Below are 16,811 nucleotides of genomic sequence, written 5' to 3'. Positions count from 1 at the left end.
GCAGAGGCTATTCTATACTGACTGTGAGTGCCTGTATAAGCGTCTACGTGTCTGCATGAGATGCGAGGGGGCATGGGCCTACCATGGTAACAGGAGCTATGAATTACTTGCACGGAGACAGTGAGGCCGGGCCCTTTGCTCTGCAGCTGGAAGGATGTTTACTTGAACTAGTAGGCAGGAATGTATTTTTAAGGAGCGGAGCAGATAATTCGAAGGTTGAATACAGTCTTGGCAGGCAACAGGCTGAGCTAAGCGCCGTTAGCCGCGCAGGGAGTAAGGCAGAGGTCACGGGTACAGAGGCAGGCCCAGGCTGAGGCATTCAGAGTCAGAAGGCAGGAAAGGCTCGATGGCAGAATTCAGGGCCTACTTCGCCAGAGCTGAAAAACGTGTAAAGTACACCACAAAAAGACGTTGGCAAGGCATACTTAGGAACGGAATATTCAACCCGTTCAGGGTGGATCTGAAAGAGGACATGTTAACGTTGGACGCAAATGTATTTGCGTCTTCATAGCTGGCACAGGAGGGAAGTTACATGCACTTTAAGCTCGTACATGGAGACGGTGGGGTACACGTTAGGGAACATTTCTTGACCATAAAATTTATATTTCCTCAACCTGCACAGTCACATGCAACAGAACCTCCAAGGACCGGACCCAACCACCTCCGCTGCTTACTCCTCAACACCCGCTCCACACTCCTCAACACCCGCTCTACACGCAAACACGCCATCGAGCTCTGGGACCTGATCGACCCCTTCACCCCAGATGTGGCCTTCCTGACCGAGACCTGGTGGAACAACTCCTCTGCACCCGACATCGCCATAGCCATCCCAAATGGCTACAAGATCTCCCGCAGAGACTGCACCAACGGAATTGGAGGAGGCCTAGCCATCGTCCACAAATTCACCCCCCAGGTCTACACCCACGTAGACGACACCCTCAACTCCGCCAAACACTTGCACTTCCGGATCCACACCGACCCCAACACCACCCTCAGAGGAAGACTCATCTACAGGCCTCCTGTCTCCCGGGCTCTATTCAGCGACTCAATCACCGACCTCGCCAGCACCCACACACTCGCCTCCACCGACTATATCCTCCTCCGAGTCCTGAACTTCCACCTCTAGAACAACAACGACACCAACTCCACCACCCTGATCGACAACCTCTCCAACCCCGGCCTCCGACAACTCGTCACCGAACCCACCCACGCCGCCGGACACATGCTTGACCCCGTCTTCTCCACAAGCACCCACGTCTCCTTCAACTACACCACCTAACTCCACTGGACCGACCACCGCTGCATCCACGTCACCTTCAAGAAACCCACCACATACCACCGCACCCAACAGCTATCCAACTGCTGCTGGAGCAAAGTCACCGAAGATCAGCTTACCTCCACCCTCGCCCAGAACACACCCACTGACCCCACCAACCCTGACACTGCCGCCCGCAATCTCAGACAGTGGATTGATGACTGTACCAATACTCTTGGCCCGCTCAAGAAGCCCTCCAACAACCACTCCAGCAAGAAAGTCGCCTGGTTCACTGAAGAGCTCCAGACCTCTAAACGCACATGCCGAAAACTGGAGAAGAAATGGCTCCACGATCACACACCGGACAACCACGCAGCCCACAAGGACGCCACCCGCAGACATCACCAACTCATCAGAACAGCCAAGAGATCCTCCTAAAGCCCACCTGGACAACAACGCACACAACAGCAGAGAGCTCTTCAGCATAGTAAAGGAACTCTCCAACCCCAGCGCCAACACCAACGACATCCCGCCCTCGCAAGATCTGTGCGACTCACTAGCCACCTTCTGCCATCGCAAGATCGCTGACATCCACGACATCTTCAACACCTCAACCACCCCGACGATGACAGACCCCACCCCCGATCGCCACCTGCACCAACCAGCTGACCTTCTGGTCCCACGTGAACGACAAAGAAACACGCAAAGTCATTAACTCCATCCACTCAGGATCACCATCCGACCCCTGCCCACACCACGTATTTAACAATGCAGACGTGACCATCACACCCCAACTACGGAAGGTCATCAACATCTCCTTCGACACAGCAACATTCCCGGAAAGCTGGAAGCACACCGAAATCAACGGCCTCCTCAAGAAGCCCAAGGCGGGCCCCAAGGACCTCAAGAACTTCCGGCCCATCTCCCATCTCCCTGCTCCTGTTCCCGGCTAAGGTCATTAAAAAAATCGCCAACATACAACTGACCCGCCACTTCGAGGACAACAACATCTTAGACCCATCCCAGTCCGGATTCAGACAAAACCACAGCACCGAGACAGCACTCATCGCCGCCACAGACGACATTAGGCACCAACTCGACAACGGTGAAACTTCAGCCCTCATCCTCCTGGACCTGTCAGCCGCCTTCGACACGGTCTGCCACCGCACACTTAGGACACGCCTCCAAGAAGCCGGAATCCAGGAGAAGGCCCTGGACTGGACCAAGTCCTTTCTCTCCGGCAGAACCCAGAGAGTCCCCCTCTCACCCTTCCGATCCGAAGCCACCAACATCATCTGCGGCGTACCCCAGGGCTCATCCCTCAGCTGGACCCTTTTCAATATCTACATGGCCCCCTCGCACAAGTGGCCCACCAACACGACCTGAACATCATCTCCTACTCCAACGACACCCAGCTCATCCTCTCCCTCACCAAAGACCCACACACTGCCAAAACCAACCTCCACGAGGGAATGAAGGCCGTCGCTGAGTGGATGAGGAGCAGCCGCCTGAAACTGAACTCTGACAAGACGGAGGTCCTCATCCTCGGCCCCACCCCCTCCGCCTGGGACGACTCCTGGTGGCCGACCACAATGGGAACAGCACCCACCCACACCCACCGACCACACACGCAACCTAGTATTCATCCTCGACTCCTCCCTCTCCATGTCGAAGCAGGTCAACTCCATCTCCTCCTCCTGCTACAACACCCTCTGCATGCTTCGCAGGATCTACAAGTGAATCCCGACCGAAACCAGAAGAACGGTGACCCAGGCCCTCATCAGTAGCAGGCTGGACTACGGCAACGCACTCTAGGCAGGAATCTCGGCCAAACACCTGCGACGGCTACAACGCATCCAAATCGCCTCCGCCCGCCTGATCATCAACATCCCGCGACGCAGCCACATCACCCCCCACCTAAGAGGCCTGCACTGGCTCCCCGTCAACAAGAGAATCAGCTTCAAGCTCCTCACCCACGCACACAAAGCACTCCACAACACCCGACCAGCCTACCTGAACAGTAGACTCAACTTCCACACTCCCGCCCACCAGTTCTGCTCCGCAAGCCTCGCCTTCGTCCCGCACATCCAACGAACGACCTCCGGCGGCAGATCCTTCTCCTTCCTCGCCTCCAAGACCTGGAACACCCTCCCCACCCATCTACGGCAGACCCAAGACCTGCTCGCCTTCAGAAGACTCCTCAAGACCTAGCTCTTCGAGCAGTAGCTGCACCTCCCTCCCCTCAGCGCCTTGAGACCCTCACGGGTATGTAGTGCGCTTTACAAGTTACTGATTGATTGGGGTTGTCTCGCCTGGCTGTTTGCTTACACATTTCAAATGGAAGAGTGGCACATGTTACTTTGTTACTTTATGTGGGTCCAGTGGCTGAGTCCTCTACCTAAATAAAAAAAGTAACATGCTCCTGGACTTGAAATGTCCCAGGCAATAGGAAGGCTGGAGAAAGATGTAGACTGTCAAGTGTCACCTTTCTGCTGTTAAAGTAAAAAAAAAAAAGTCTAAGAAGTTCCAGTTATTTTATTTTTTCAACTTTGTTTTTGGTATTTTGCATTGTTTGACCGCCCACTTTCAAGTCCATTTTGAATATGTTTCACTAAGTCCTTACTTACTTGGTGTGGCATGCTGCTTCGTTGGACTGTGCTATCCGCTCTGGGAAGCAACTCGTGGAGCAAAAATGTTGAGTTTAAATCAGCCTTCTGATGGTTTTGTCAAGTACTGACTATGTATGCATACGAGCTCCTCAGGATCAGAACAATGCTCAGATTGGGTCCAACCCTCAGTACCCCCAATTCCTCATACCATAAAGGCATAGAAGTGATTGAGTTAGGAAAAGGGTAGGGGTGAAAGGAACTGTAAAGAATGAGACCTGTAAAGAAAAGATAAAGAAAATTAAGGTCTCCACTCTCACTACTTATTAGAAGATAACTTATATATATATATAGTTTTGTTATAAAAATACCTATCATAAATGGTGCTGACTTGGTGAACCAATGACTTTCCTTATGCCCCACATTTAGCCTCATATATCCTTGCTGATATGCACAAAAATGCTACAATACAATAGAACCACAGGTAAATTAAAAAAACCTGACTCAAAACCTTTGTGGTACTAGTGTAAGACAAGCTATGTGTTATAGAGAAATTCATACATTCCATGCACACGCTGTAAATCCAATGTATGTTTGTCACTGATGAATATTTGCATGAACGAACCAAATAATATCACCAAACATTAGATTCAGAAAATCTTTTCTTTTCTGTGACGGGAAATATGCAGCCAGTGGACCACAATCAGCAAAAAGTAAAAATCTCTTCGGTAAATGATAGTTACTAAATAAAATGTTAATCGTAAAGTGTTAATTTATCTCCCAAGCTTAAATGTCACCAGGAACCCACCCCCCCTTACAAAATTAGACATACCAGTCTTGTATTTTAAAAGTTTTGGGAAAAAGCAGGAAGTAAAAAAAAACTAGTCTCTTACCTGTATAATGTCAGAAGCCCAGCACACTTTGCCAAATAGGATAAGAATTACAGCTAAACAGCTGTTCCTAGCAACCGGCTTGTAGAGTGCAAAAGGTCATTTGACTTTCATGAAGAAGAAATTAATTCAAATTAAATTAAGCACTCCTTGCGGTACAGAAAATGAAAACACACCATCTGGTGTGTATCAAAGACCAACCAGAGAACTCCTTCCCTGGTACTTTTACTGGAAACTTGAGAACGACAGAAAAAAGTCAGTCCTCCTTTAGCCACCAAAACCCATCTGTTCCTTTTACTGGAAAACATAGAAATTTTGCCAAAACCAGCAGTCGTAAATCCTCACTTCTTCAGCTCCACTCGAGAACAAAACTGACTTTCACAGGTGAATGGAATTATGCATGTCAGTCTATGTGCAAGTACTCTGTTTATAGTCACTCCTCCTCATGGCTGAGCTGTTCGCAATGGAGCGTGGGAGTTGTAGTGAACTTCATAAATGCCTACAGAGGAAATAACATTGTATTACCTTTCTTTTTTTGTGGGTTTCTTGAGCTTGCATATGAAACTTGAAGGTGCTTATGCCTGCCTTTTTCGGACATTTTTGAGTGTATGTTTAACTGTAAATATTTAGGGATTTGATCTCTTTTGCCAAATAAGATTCGAAAAAAGAGGATCCAGAAAAGATGAATGAGGACTATGTGGTTGCACTACTCTCCTACCTGTGTTATAAATTTACATAAGCACGTACACAGATGACTCACTTATGGAGAAACGTTAACTGTGGACTGTCAGAGCACTCGGGCCACCTGTCCTACACCTAGATTAATTCACTCCTCTTACCTCCAGTATTGTGGTAGTTTGATTTTTTGCTGTGTGCTGTTCAGTGCTCACAAATGCATTGTTGAAACGCCCACTTTAACGGGATATTGGAATTTTAATTGATTTTACTGTGGAACAGATACGTGCCCATGTAACGTAAAATCATATTTGGGGCACCAATTAGTGACTTTTTTTTCTAATATTTTTTGGATGTGATTGGTGCTTTTATATTGCTTGTGCCTCCAGCTCTGCTTTTTGAAAGTTTGAATAATACGGAGAGTATAAGATAATTGTCCTCCTTGTGTATAATTTCTGATTTGACACAATGTTTTGGTACGCCTTTGTCTTTATTGGTGCAAAAAGATCATGTTTTGTCCTTTTATAGGCTTTTGCTCATTGCAGAAGATTTTTTGTTTTTGTAGGTTTTGTAATATATAGGTTTCAAAGTATTTTCATATGGCGATTGTTTTCTTAACAGAACTGTGTCTGGTTTCACCAACAGAGAAGATGAGATTGACGGAGTAAGTGATCCTCCTGAATCAAGCAAACCATCCAGTGTAGTTCTGCAGAGAAGAAAACGAGTCTCAACTGTGCCCAATATAGCTAAACCAAGAGCTTCCCTTACTTCTACACCACAACCTGTCAAAACAGCATCTATAGTCTCGCAGAATCCACCATCTGCATTGCCTCCAAGCAGTAAAACTTTATTTGAAAATGAAGTTCCTGAACCAGCAAAGCTCACCCAGTCAGTCTCCCAAAAAAAACACAGTAGAAATAAACCCTCTGTTGTGCAGCATGTTATTCTTCCTGAAAAGAAAACTCCTGTTCCTCAAATTCCACAGTTTTCTCCTTTTAAAAAGTCTGCAACTAAGGACGTGAGTATTAATTCTTCTAAGGAGCATGTCTCATTTCAAAAGGACTATCCTTCTCCTCTCAAAGAGCGACCCTCACAGGAAGGTTCCCAGCAGGAAGCACCTGCAGCAAGTGCAAAAGTAGCTTCCAAGGAAGTGCAGCATCAGTCAGATCGTGAGAGAATACTCAAGGCTCGAAAACTGAGGGAACTGCTCAAAAAAGAATTAAAGAAAGAAAAAGTAAGTGATGATTTCTCCTTCATTATTATAGCCTTTATTTAGAAATATTAATTTTGAATGTGTATTGTTTGTTAATGGGCAGTGCTTCTTTTGTAATTTAACATAAACATAAACACTTGTTTTTCTGTAGTGTCTCACACTAGTGTTGCAGTCTTAAAGTGGAATAAAAAATGGTGTTGCAATTTATCCACTTTAATGGAACTCAGTTTGCCATCCCTGGAAGATTGGAAGACTAATTTGTTTTTGCTTGGCTTCTATTTGTGACCTGCAATTCAAATTATACCAACATTAAGCGTTTATTTTTCTGAGCCATCTTGCCTGCTATGTAAGTGTAATGTCAGGATGTTGGTAACATGATATGTGCTCTTTCCCTTTCACTGCACAACTAGCAGTCTATGTCTGCATTTTTTGTGATGTGCAGTGGTTCACAGAAACCCTTAAAATAAACAAAATGAAATGCTGGCTTCCTCCTTTTATTATTTAGCTTCTTTAAGGTACACATTTCTTTAAGCATGGTCACTACTTAATGCTTTTCTGACCATGTCTTTCCAGTAGAGGCTAGACACACCATGTGGGGGCAGAAGCAAGTGGAGGGCAGGCATTCAAACGGAGGGAACAGATAGATTAAGTTTTGATAAATAATAATTTGTTAGTTGTCTGTACGAGTTCATACTTCACCTGGGTGAACATTATTGCCACTAGGTTACAGTCTGATTTTGATTCTTGTTTTTTCTGCCTCATGTTTGCTTTTTTTAGCACTGTCACAAGACAATAATTTCATTTATTAAGGTCCACTAATAACAGATAATCCATAGGAACAAGTACTTATGACATAATTTTTTCTGGTCATTCCATTATTGTTTACAAAATGAAGAGTAAATCTGTTTGCTGGATTTCGAGCTGTGACTGGAGAGTTGGCTACAGAATTTTGCACCTTTCAAATAAATATGTTTTGACTTTGACAGCGACAACAAACTGAGAAGATTGATTCACTGTCAAATTGATGATTGGCCAAGTTCATTTAATTTTAAAACTTACAACAACCATGAATTATTGATATTTTATCAGAGAAGGATATACAACGTTTAACAGTACAACGTGTGCAATATAAAATATTCTAACAGTGGAATAACCTTTTGAAGGTGCATCAGAAGCTCCCTAAGCGTGTTGTTAAAGGGCAAATATTTTCTTCCACTGTTGAATGCACCAGCATTTCCTGTGCCTTTTTTGGGCACACTCAGTTCAACACCGCTTCCTTTTAATGGCTGAACATTTCTCTTTCATTACCAGTATAAAGACTAGAAACCTAGGGGTGGTGTTTTATAACTGACTTGGACACTTGGAAAAAACAAAGTAACAAGATATGCATTTTATTACCACTTGTGTGAGTGGTCGCCATTCTAATCAAAGTTGTCGGATAATTACCAAGAATCTTGCAGTCGTGCTGTCAAGATTTGACTACAGCAAACTTCAGAGAGCTCAAATATGTGCTACCCACTTTTGCCTGGACCATATGACAAATGAAGTCTAAACATAGGCTCTTAATCTGTGAAATTCCTCGATTATGAGCCAATCCAAGGCTTTGCTACAGAATCCCTGTCCAGGTTCTGGCAACTTTAAATACTAACACTCTAAGGTCTGCGTGTCGGCAGTCTTCTCTATCCACATGTGACCCTACTAAAAATGACCGTGTTGAAGAACCCATTTGCATTAGAGTAATTAATTAGTCTTAAGTGTTTTACGTTTTTCATCTTGGATGCTGATTTACTGCTCGCTTTTCCAAACCTAATGTGTTGCTAATGAAGATTCATGTCACTAGATAATAAGACTGTGATTTGGAATGCTAAACTTTGAGTCATAAAATGTGATCATGTAAAATATTTTCAGAAACACTGGAAGGAAAAACACCCCACTTTGGAATGCACAACACCACCTGACCGCTCAAGAATGACCATGCGAGATTTTATATATTACTTGCCAGACGCCAATCCTATGAAGTAAGTAAAATGTCAATTTTTTTAAACAAATGTCTGTTAAAATTGGTAATCTGATGACATGGGGGGGCTACTTAAAGTCGGTCTTTACCATTCTCCGGAACATATGATTTGAGTGTAATTTACTCATTCCGATGCAGTTCAAGTCAATGTCGGAAACGTTTGTACTTCGCTGCCTAATTGAAAGGACATTTGTGGTCTATATGTAGGTATACAGTAACTAGGAGGGTAATGTTATCATTAAAACCACCATACTATGTAAAGTTGCTAATATCAGTTGAGATGCATGACTGATAAACCGTGATAAAATAATTCATGCCATTTCAACCTAATCCATTGACAAACTTGCTTTTTCCTATCTTGGTATGATGCAGTGTGTTTTCTAAACATTTATGTTAGAACTAGCTGCTTCTCCCACACATATAATGTGGTGGATTCTTGTGTGGCAAGTGACTGCTACAGAGGAAATAAAAATCCTGGGTCATTTATTGCAACATTTACAGATTCTGATCATTGCAATTACTTTTTACTTATTTGCTGTGGTTGAGTTATATGGTGCCTTAAGGTATATCACAGCACCCTGGGATGTGTAGCCCAAAGGCATATGGTTAGTCAACTAGCCTATTCTGCAAAAAGTACATCACCCTGGGCCGCACTGCAGAGATCTTACAAAATGCATTGCATCAGACAGTTCTTTACACCATATGTGTGGGTTTGTGCAGCACACAGGACACTGACCTGTGCTACGGAAACTGTATAGCTCCTATAGCACTAGTTGTTACTATCACTGTCCATACAGATTTCTGATGGATTCCATGCCGCCTAACTGTTAGCACAGCTGCATGGTTGAACCATGCAGTCTTATGGACTCTTTGCACTTAGCAAGGACCAGCTATCAGGACAGGCAGCCAAGAGATGTGTAGGAATAGGAGAACAGTGATCGAACGTCGAGGGGCATAATTCATCCCAGAAGATTTGCTTACAGAGAACCAGCATGCCCAGCCTTTATCCTTCATTGAGGATCACTCCAATGCATGTACAACACATTTCTGACCTACAGAGAGACCGAAAAAATTTGTAGGGGAATGGGTTTAACAAAGAGTTAGGCAGTTAATATGGAGTTGGTCATGGAGAAAGCCGGGTATAGCTTGAAAGCCCTTCTTTTTTCTTTCAAAGGCATGTGTTGTGTAAGTGTGATTGATGCTTAGAAGGGAGTGAAGCAAGAGGTGCTAAGGCAGGGTTGGTCATAAAGTGTGGCAGCCATAGTCCTTTCTCTTACAGATAGAGAAACCATGTTGATGGTTAAGCCTTGCTTTGCTCAAATCGAATTAAGATTCTAGTTTTGAAGTGATACCAACTCCATTCTTAATTTTAATAAAGTGAATATGATTAATTCTAATAGCTATAACCTTTCTCACTGTCACAAACAATCTCATCACTGAAGATTTGTGGAGGGCATTTGTGTATCGGTTGTTTGAAATGCTGTTGAAATGGGCCGTATTTTCTTTCATTAATGAGTGCAAGAATACATACATTGCAGTCCTGTAATCTAAAAATCTTGCCCTGTTCTTACCTATTTATAGATCTGCAATAGACCAAGAGAAGAAAGCTGAAAAAAGTCCTCCAGTTCAAATTCAAGCTAAAGAGTAAGCCTTTTCTATTCAGATGTAATCATTGATTGTTTTTTCTTGTTTCCGTTGAAAGATTTATTAGAATACCAACCAACTCAGTTGAACATATTTAGAGTATTGTTTAATACTAGAGTTCAGTCATTCAACTGGAGATAGTGTTCTCCATTCCTGTGAATATATTGCAATCTTTCAAGGTGTCTTAAAAATGAACTCTTCTGCACTTGAAATGAGGGAACATCTCATCTGGGAGCTTCTGTTGATTTGAACCATTAAATCCTAAAGATAGATTGTTTATGTTCTTTTTTCAATGTAAACCTATTTTAGTATCTACTCTACAATTAGTGAAACAATTTCTGAACCAGACTAAAGTATAAGCAAAGTTATATTTTAAATTATGGAAGCAAACGATGCCTTTCTTGTAAAAAAACAAAACAAAAATAAGTTTTCAGATTACTGTAAAATGTCCTGTTTATATAGAGATCTATGTGATGAATTCTAGGTAAAACATTAATTTTTATTGTATTGAGTTCAGTTCAAAGACCTACACTAATGGGGTCATTATGAGGTCAGTCAGACGAGTGACCTACCACCATCGTTGCAGGATTGAGACCGGCCAACAAGTAGTTGGCGGGCCCACCCGCCAGATAAGAATGCGACCGCCGTGTAGACGGTCAGAAACAACCCTTTTTCAATTGCAGCTTGTGCTGCAGCCCAGAAAAGGGCTGCAGCACAAGATGCAATTGAAAAAGCGATGTTTTTAAACATCCATGCACCGTCTGCTAGGCACCAGGGGGTGCCTGGCGCACAGGGCATGGATGTTTGGGGGGCACCACATGTGCCCCCCCAGGCCAAAAAGCGGAAACCGAGGGGGGACATGGGTCCTATTAGAGGCCCCCATAGTCCTTTTCCGGCTGCCTGTTCATGGCGGTGAAACCGCCTTGAACAAGCAGTCTGAAATGGATATCCTAATCCCTAAGTTGGTGTCTGCGCAGGTCCCATCCCCTTTGTAGGGATTAGGAATTTCACCGCCATCCCAGTAGAACTTTTTATCTTGTCGCAGGTGGCGGTTCAACCCCCCACCCTGTGGTCTGCCCGGCCGCTTTGTGATGCAGCGGTCAGACCAGTGCCCTATATGACGGGTGGACTGCCACTTTTGGCCTGTCAATAGTTTGCCCACCATCGTAATGAGGGCCTAAGTTCTTACCTGCGCTTGTCTGATTTAAGAGGTTCTATCAGTTCATCTATGTCTATATTTAGTTGAAGCGTTGATTAGACTTTACTGAGGATATAAACTCTTAGATATGAAATGTGTTTTATTTCCTACTTTATTAATCAGATTAAATATTAATTTATGTGAACTGTATTGAAAATTGGCATCATAACAGGTTTTGACCAGCTGCTCTTGTACCCTGAAAATGAGCTGACAAATTTAACCAACTTAAGCAAGTCAGAAGTTTGTTTTTGTAGATGAAGACCAAGTAAGTAGCACATTCTCTGCAAAATGTAAGCGTTTACATTGCTGTCTACAAATTGGCCAGAGCGTCCTGGGCGTCACCTTTTCTTTCTGTGGCACATGATCCAAGCACAGATTAATTCATATTAATTAGTGTCCATCCACTTTTCACTCTGTGATTGGAGGTACTATTTCTTCTTCACCTCCTACCCACCTCTCTCTGTGTTGTTTCTAGCCCCTCCAACCCACCCCTCTCCATGTTCTATCTAGCCCCTCCCACCCACCCCTCTCCATGTTCTATCTAGCCCCTCCCACCCACCCCTCTCCATGTTCTATCTAGGCCCTCCCACCCACCCCTCTCCATGTTCTATCTAGGACCTCCCACCCACCCCTCTCCATGTTCTATCTAGCCTCCCACCCACCCCTCTCCAAGTTCTATCTAGCCCCTCCCACCTCTCGCCATGTTCTATCTAGCCCCTGTCACTGACCCCGCTCCATTTTCTATCTAGCCCCTCCAACCCACCCCTCTCCATGTTCTATCTAGCCCCTCCCACCCACCCCTCTCCGTCTTGTTTCTAGCGCCTCACCCACCCCATCATATCGTTTCAAGCCCCGCCCACCCTCTGTGCCGTTTCTAGCCCCTCCCACCCACCACTCTCACGCTACACAATTCCGTGCCACTCCATTCCATGTCACACAATTCCACTCCACACAATTCTACTCCACAGCCACCCAGTCCCACTTCATTCCATATTCTATGCCCCACCATTCCACGCCACTCAATTCCACTCCACACAGTTGTGTTCCAATCCACTCCATGCCTCACAATGCCACTTCACACAATTCCACTCCATGCCATACAATTACACTCCATGCAATTCTGCTTCACTCAATTCCACTGCACCCCACACAATTCCACTCCGTTCCATTTGCATATTGACTCTGTGTAAATGAACTTAATCCTAGTGCAATTCCACTCCACATTATTCCACTCCAATCAGTCAGTCAGTCAGTCAGTCAGACAGTCAAAGGATCTTTATTCGCTGCATTTCTATAGCATAAACATAAAGATAAAAACATGTATACATATATTTGTAAACCTTTCCCAACAATCAATACTCCTTTCCACCCGAATAAATAATTTTATATCAATAAAAAAGACAGCATGTCGCCTAAGAGGTCCTTACAATAAATTATCTAATTAAAAAAATTCACTTTCATTATAATCCTCCACCAGGATTACTACAACTCATACAGATTTTAAATGCTGTTTCCAGCTATACAACCTTTTAGCATATTGGAATTCTCCCTATTTTTAGGATCCGCCAGATAAAAAGCCCCATGAATAACAGACCAGAGGGCAATGTAATTGTTCCAAAATCAGAGCTGGTCTACATTCTCTAAACTTAAACATTTTAAACCTTGGCAAGATAAGGAATCTACTGGGGCCATCATTAAAGGTGCCAAAAAAAGAGAATATGTAGATCAGACTAGGTAGATATACCATCACAAGGGCAATTAATTAAATCTGACATAGAATAACTATTTGCCCGGAACACCTACCAGGTAGATTATTAAAATGGAATCTAATTAAAACAAAGTGATGTAGCTGGTTCTGAATTAAAATCCGGTAGAATCGGAGACCTTCTTGTATGAGACAACCGTTGTTTTATGTCTGTCAGACTCCAGTCTTTATGAAACCGCTTTGGTTAAAACCAGTTGTTTCAGTTTGTCCTTACTATAGCCCAGGCATATGGCAGGAGAAAAAAATTAATCCGTAACCCCAATTTCCTCACAAATCAATTTCGCGTACGCTAACCAAGGTATATCAAGGGCAGTGTGCAGATTCAGACAATCATTTAAGACAAGCTGGTTCACTGCCGCACTGTCCCGAGTCCAAATAGAATGTCATAGGAGGAGTCACACTAGTTTGTTTTTGTCCACAATATAGCAAATGGAGTTTACACAACTAACTGGGACCACTAGAAGATTTGTGAAGATTTTTTTTTCCAACCTTTGTAAGTCAAGCACATTGACCATGTCCCATATGCCTACCCCATAAGTAAGTATCACCACAACTTTAGCTGAGTGGATACATAAAAGCTCATTCAGTAGTTTCGAGCCTAGTTTTTTTACAAAATCTTTTTAACCCCAAGGAATGTCAAAGGCAAGCCCATCTGCACCCGTTCACGTCTGCGAATGGTTTAGGTCATTTCTGAGGGGCAGATCCTTTCGGGTACCTGCACCGCCTTTTCTCTCTCAAATCCATCCCATAGGCCAGGGAGTTCCGCAAGGCTCAGCACTAAGCCCGTCTCTGTTCAACCTATATGTTCAGCCACTGTCGGCTGTAGCAAAGAACTGGGACCTAACAATGGTATCATATGCCGACGATACCCAGCTTGTTATCACTCTAGCTGAGGGGCCATCTACATCGGCTACTAGGTTCAGAGATGGGCTGACCGCTGTGGCCCAATGGATGGCAGATAACTGTCTTCAGCTTAATGCGACCAAGACTGAGGTCCTGCTGTTCGGGAAAGATACCACCCTTTGGAATGCGCACTGGTGGCTGGACTCCCTAGGGTCTATGCCTATACCTAAGACCTTAGCGAAGAACCTAGGAGTCTGGATGGACTCCTCGCTTAGCTTTCAGACTCACACTAAGCGAGTGGCTGCCACATGTATGGGCTTGTTAAGAGGGCTTAACCCTCTTCTGAAGTTTTTTGAACCAGCAGTGCGGCAGCTCATTGTTCAATCTACTATCCTGTCTCGATTGGACTACGCTAGTGTGTTACTTCTAGGGGCCAACAAAGCTGAGACTCAACGACTCCAACGAGTCCAGAATCTGGCAGCTAAGATGCTGGTGGGGCTTCCCCGCCGATGTTCGGTCCGATCTACCATCATGGGATTACATTGGCTTCCAATTTCTGCCCGGATTCAGTTTAAGGCTCTGTGTCTGGGGTTTATGATAGTCAAATTTGGCAGCCCAGAACTTCTATGCACCCTTCTGACACCATTGTCCCTCACCGAAACCTACGTTCACTTGGACAACATCTGGTGACGGTACCACGGGTCAGACTCAGCTGCATCGGTGGCTGCTCATTTAGATACATGACGGCCAAGTTGTGGAATTCCTTGCCGGCCCATATCCGGGGAATGGAAGATGTGTTAGTTTTTAGGAAAGCAATTAAAACCCTCCTCTTCCCTTCAGTATAGCCCTGGTTGCTGTCTGATGAGCCCTTTAGGGAGTTTTGTTCCAGTTAGATCTGTTAGCGCCGGGAAGCCTCTTTGCTGGGGCAGCTGTACGCTTTAAAAAACAAATAACAACATAACATAACTGCGCCACGCACCTTGGTTCTTTAAACATCCAGCCTGATGGCACCAGCACCCTCCAAGCCCTCAACACCGGACACCATACCACCTGATGATGGGCATTGCTGCCGGAACTGCAGCTGCACCTTCGCCTGCCACTGCAACCAACCCCACTCACCGCTCAACCGCCGCCTCATCTGCATCCTGCTCAACACATGTTTCCTCCAAAAACACGCTGTGGAGATCTGGGACCTGCTCAACTCCATCGACCCCGACATCGCCTTCCTCACGGACACCTGGATGAACTCCACATCTGCCCAGGACATCTCTACAGCCATCCCTGACAGCAACAAGATCATTCACAAGGACTGCGTCAACAAACAGGGGAGAGGCATCACCAGCAATCGCAAAGCACCCTCCGCCTCACAACCCATGCAAATGATGTCTTAAACAACATGAAGCACCTCCACCTCCAGGTCCAGACCAACTCGAACACCACTCTCCGCAGCACCCTTATCTACAGGCCCCACCCCAGACCCTGCCCACCCTTCAGCGACTCCATCATCAACTTCATCCCAATTCACGATCTCGCCTTCAAACTACATCCTCTTTGGTGACATCAGCTTTCACCTGGACAACTCCAACGACAAAAACACCTTGTGCCTGCTGGAAAAACTCACCACTGTCGGACTCAAACAACTGGTCGCCTCCCCAACCTACTAAGCACGACACACGCGCTACCTAATCTTCTCCGCCAGCGACAACATAACCTTCAGCCACACCAATAAGCTCCAGTGGGCCGACCACAGCTGCATCCACTTCTCCTTTACCAAACCCTCCGTACACCACCACGCCCACCGCCATTTGCGCAGAAGTTGGAACAAGGTACCTGAAGAACAGCTCACCACCTCCTTCAGAAAAAACCCTCCACCGACATCCACAGACGCTAATACCGCAGCACACAAACTCCACTGATAAATCTCCCACTTCACCGACACTCTGGCTTCCCTGAAGAAAGCCCCAATCAAGCCATGCTCCAAGAAAGCCAGATGGTTCCCTCCTGCCCTTGAGTCCAGATGCACCTGTAGACAGCTTGAGAAGAGATGTAGGATCAACAATACCCCAGAAGACCACTCGGCCTTCAGGACAGCTGTCAATGCACACCACCTCCTCTTCAGAGCAACGAAGAAAGAGGCTCTACAAGAAAGGATCCACGCCAATACACTCAACTGTAAAGAACTTTTCACCGTGGTCGGAGAAGTCGCCAGACCCAGCACGGAGACAGCAGTCCCCTCCACCCCCCAAGACCTCTATAGCAACCTCAGCACCTACTTTCACCACAAGATCCAGGAGTTATGCAACTGCTTTGACAGCCTCTATGCCCCCCCCCCCCCACCCGCAACCACCGCACCCTACGACGCCAGACCCCTACAGTCCCTACTCAGCTGGACTCCCCTCACTGCAGACGGCACCCTCAATATCATGAAGAGCATACACTCCTGAGCACCTTCGGACCCATGCCAGCATCACGTTTTCAACTGAGTTGGAACCACCATCGACCCCGAACTCTGCCGCACCCTCAACTCCGACACATTTACGTAAGACTGGAAACACGCAGAGATCAAACCCTTGCTGAAGAAACCGTCTGCCGACCCGACAAGCTTTCAGAACTTCAGACCCCTCTCTCTTCTAACCTTCTTAGCCCAGGTCATTCGAGAAGGCCATCAGCACCCAATATTGCGTGTTCATCTAAGCGAACCACAT

General features: G+C 45.3%; 1 protein-coding gene across 1 annotated transcript in view; it reads left to right on the top strand.

The window, feature by feature from the left end:
- The window catches only part of BDP1 (BDP1 general transcription factor IIIB subunit), a 1,412,545-nt gene that overhangs the window by 35,271 nt on the left and 1,360,463 nt on the right, over window positions 1-16,811 (top strand). The window contains exons 2-4 of the mRNA XM_086960808.1: window positions 6,072-6,660; window positions 8,548-8,657; window positions 10,238-10,300. Of these exons, the coding sequence (XP_086816934.1) occupies window positions 6,072-6,660; window positions 8,548-8,657; window positions 10,238-10,300 (762 nt within the window). The remainder of the gene's footprint in view (window positions 1-6,071; window positions 6,661-8,547; window positions 8,658-10,237; window positions 10,301-16,811) is intronic.

This window comes from Lissotriton vulgaris, chromosome 3_1 (assembly GCF_964263255.1).
Source record: "Lissotriton vulgaris chromosome 3_1, aLisVul1.2, whole genome shotgun sequence".
Taxonomy (NCBI): Eukaryota; Metazoa; Chordata; class Amphibia; order Caudata; family Salamandridae; genus Lissotriton; species Lissotriton vulgaris.
Note: the sequence above shows the minus strand (reverse complement) of the source record. Positions and strands in the feature narration are given on the sequence as shown.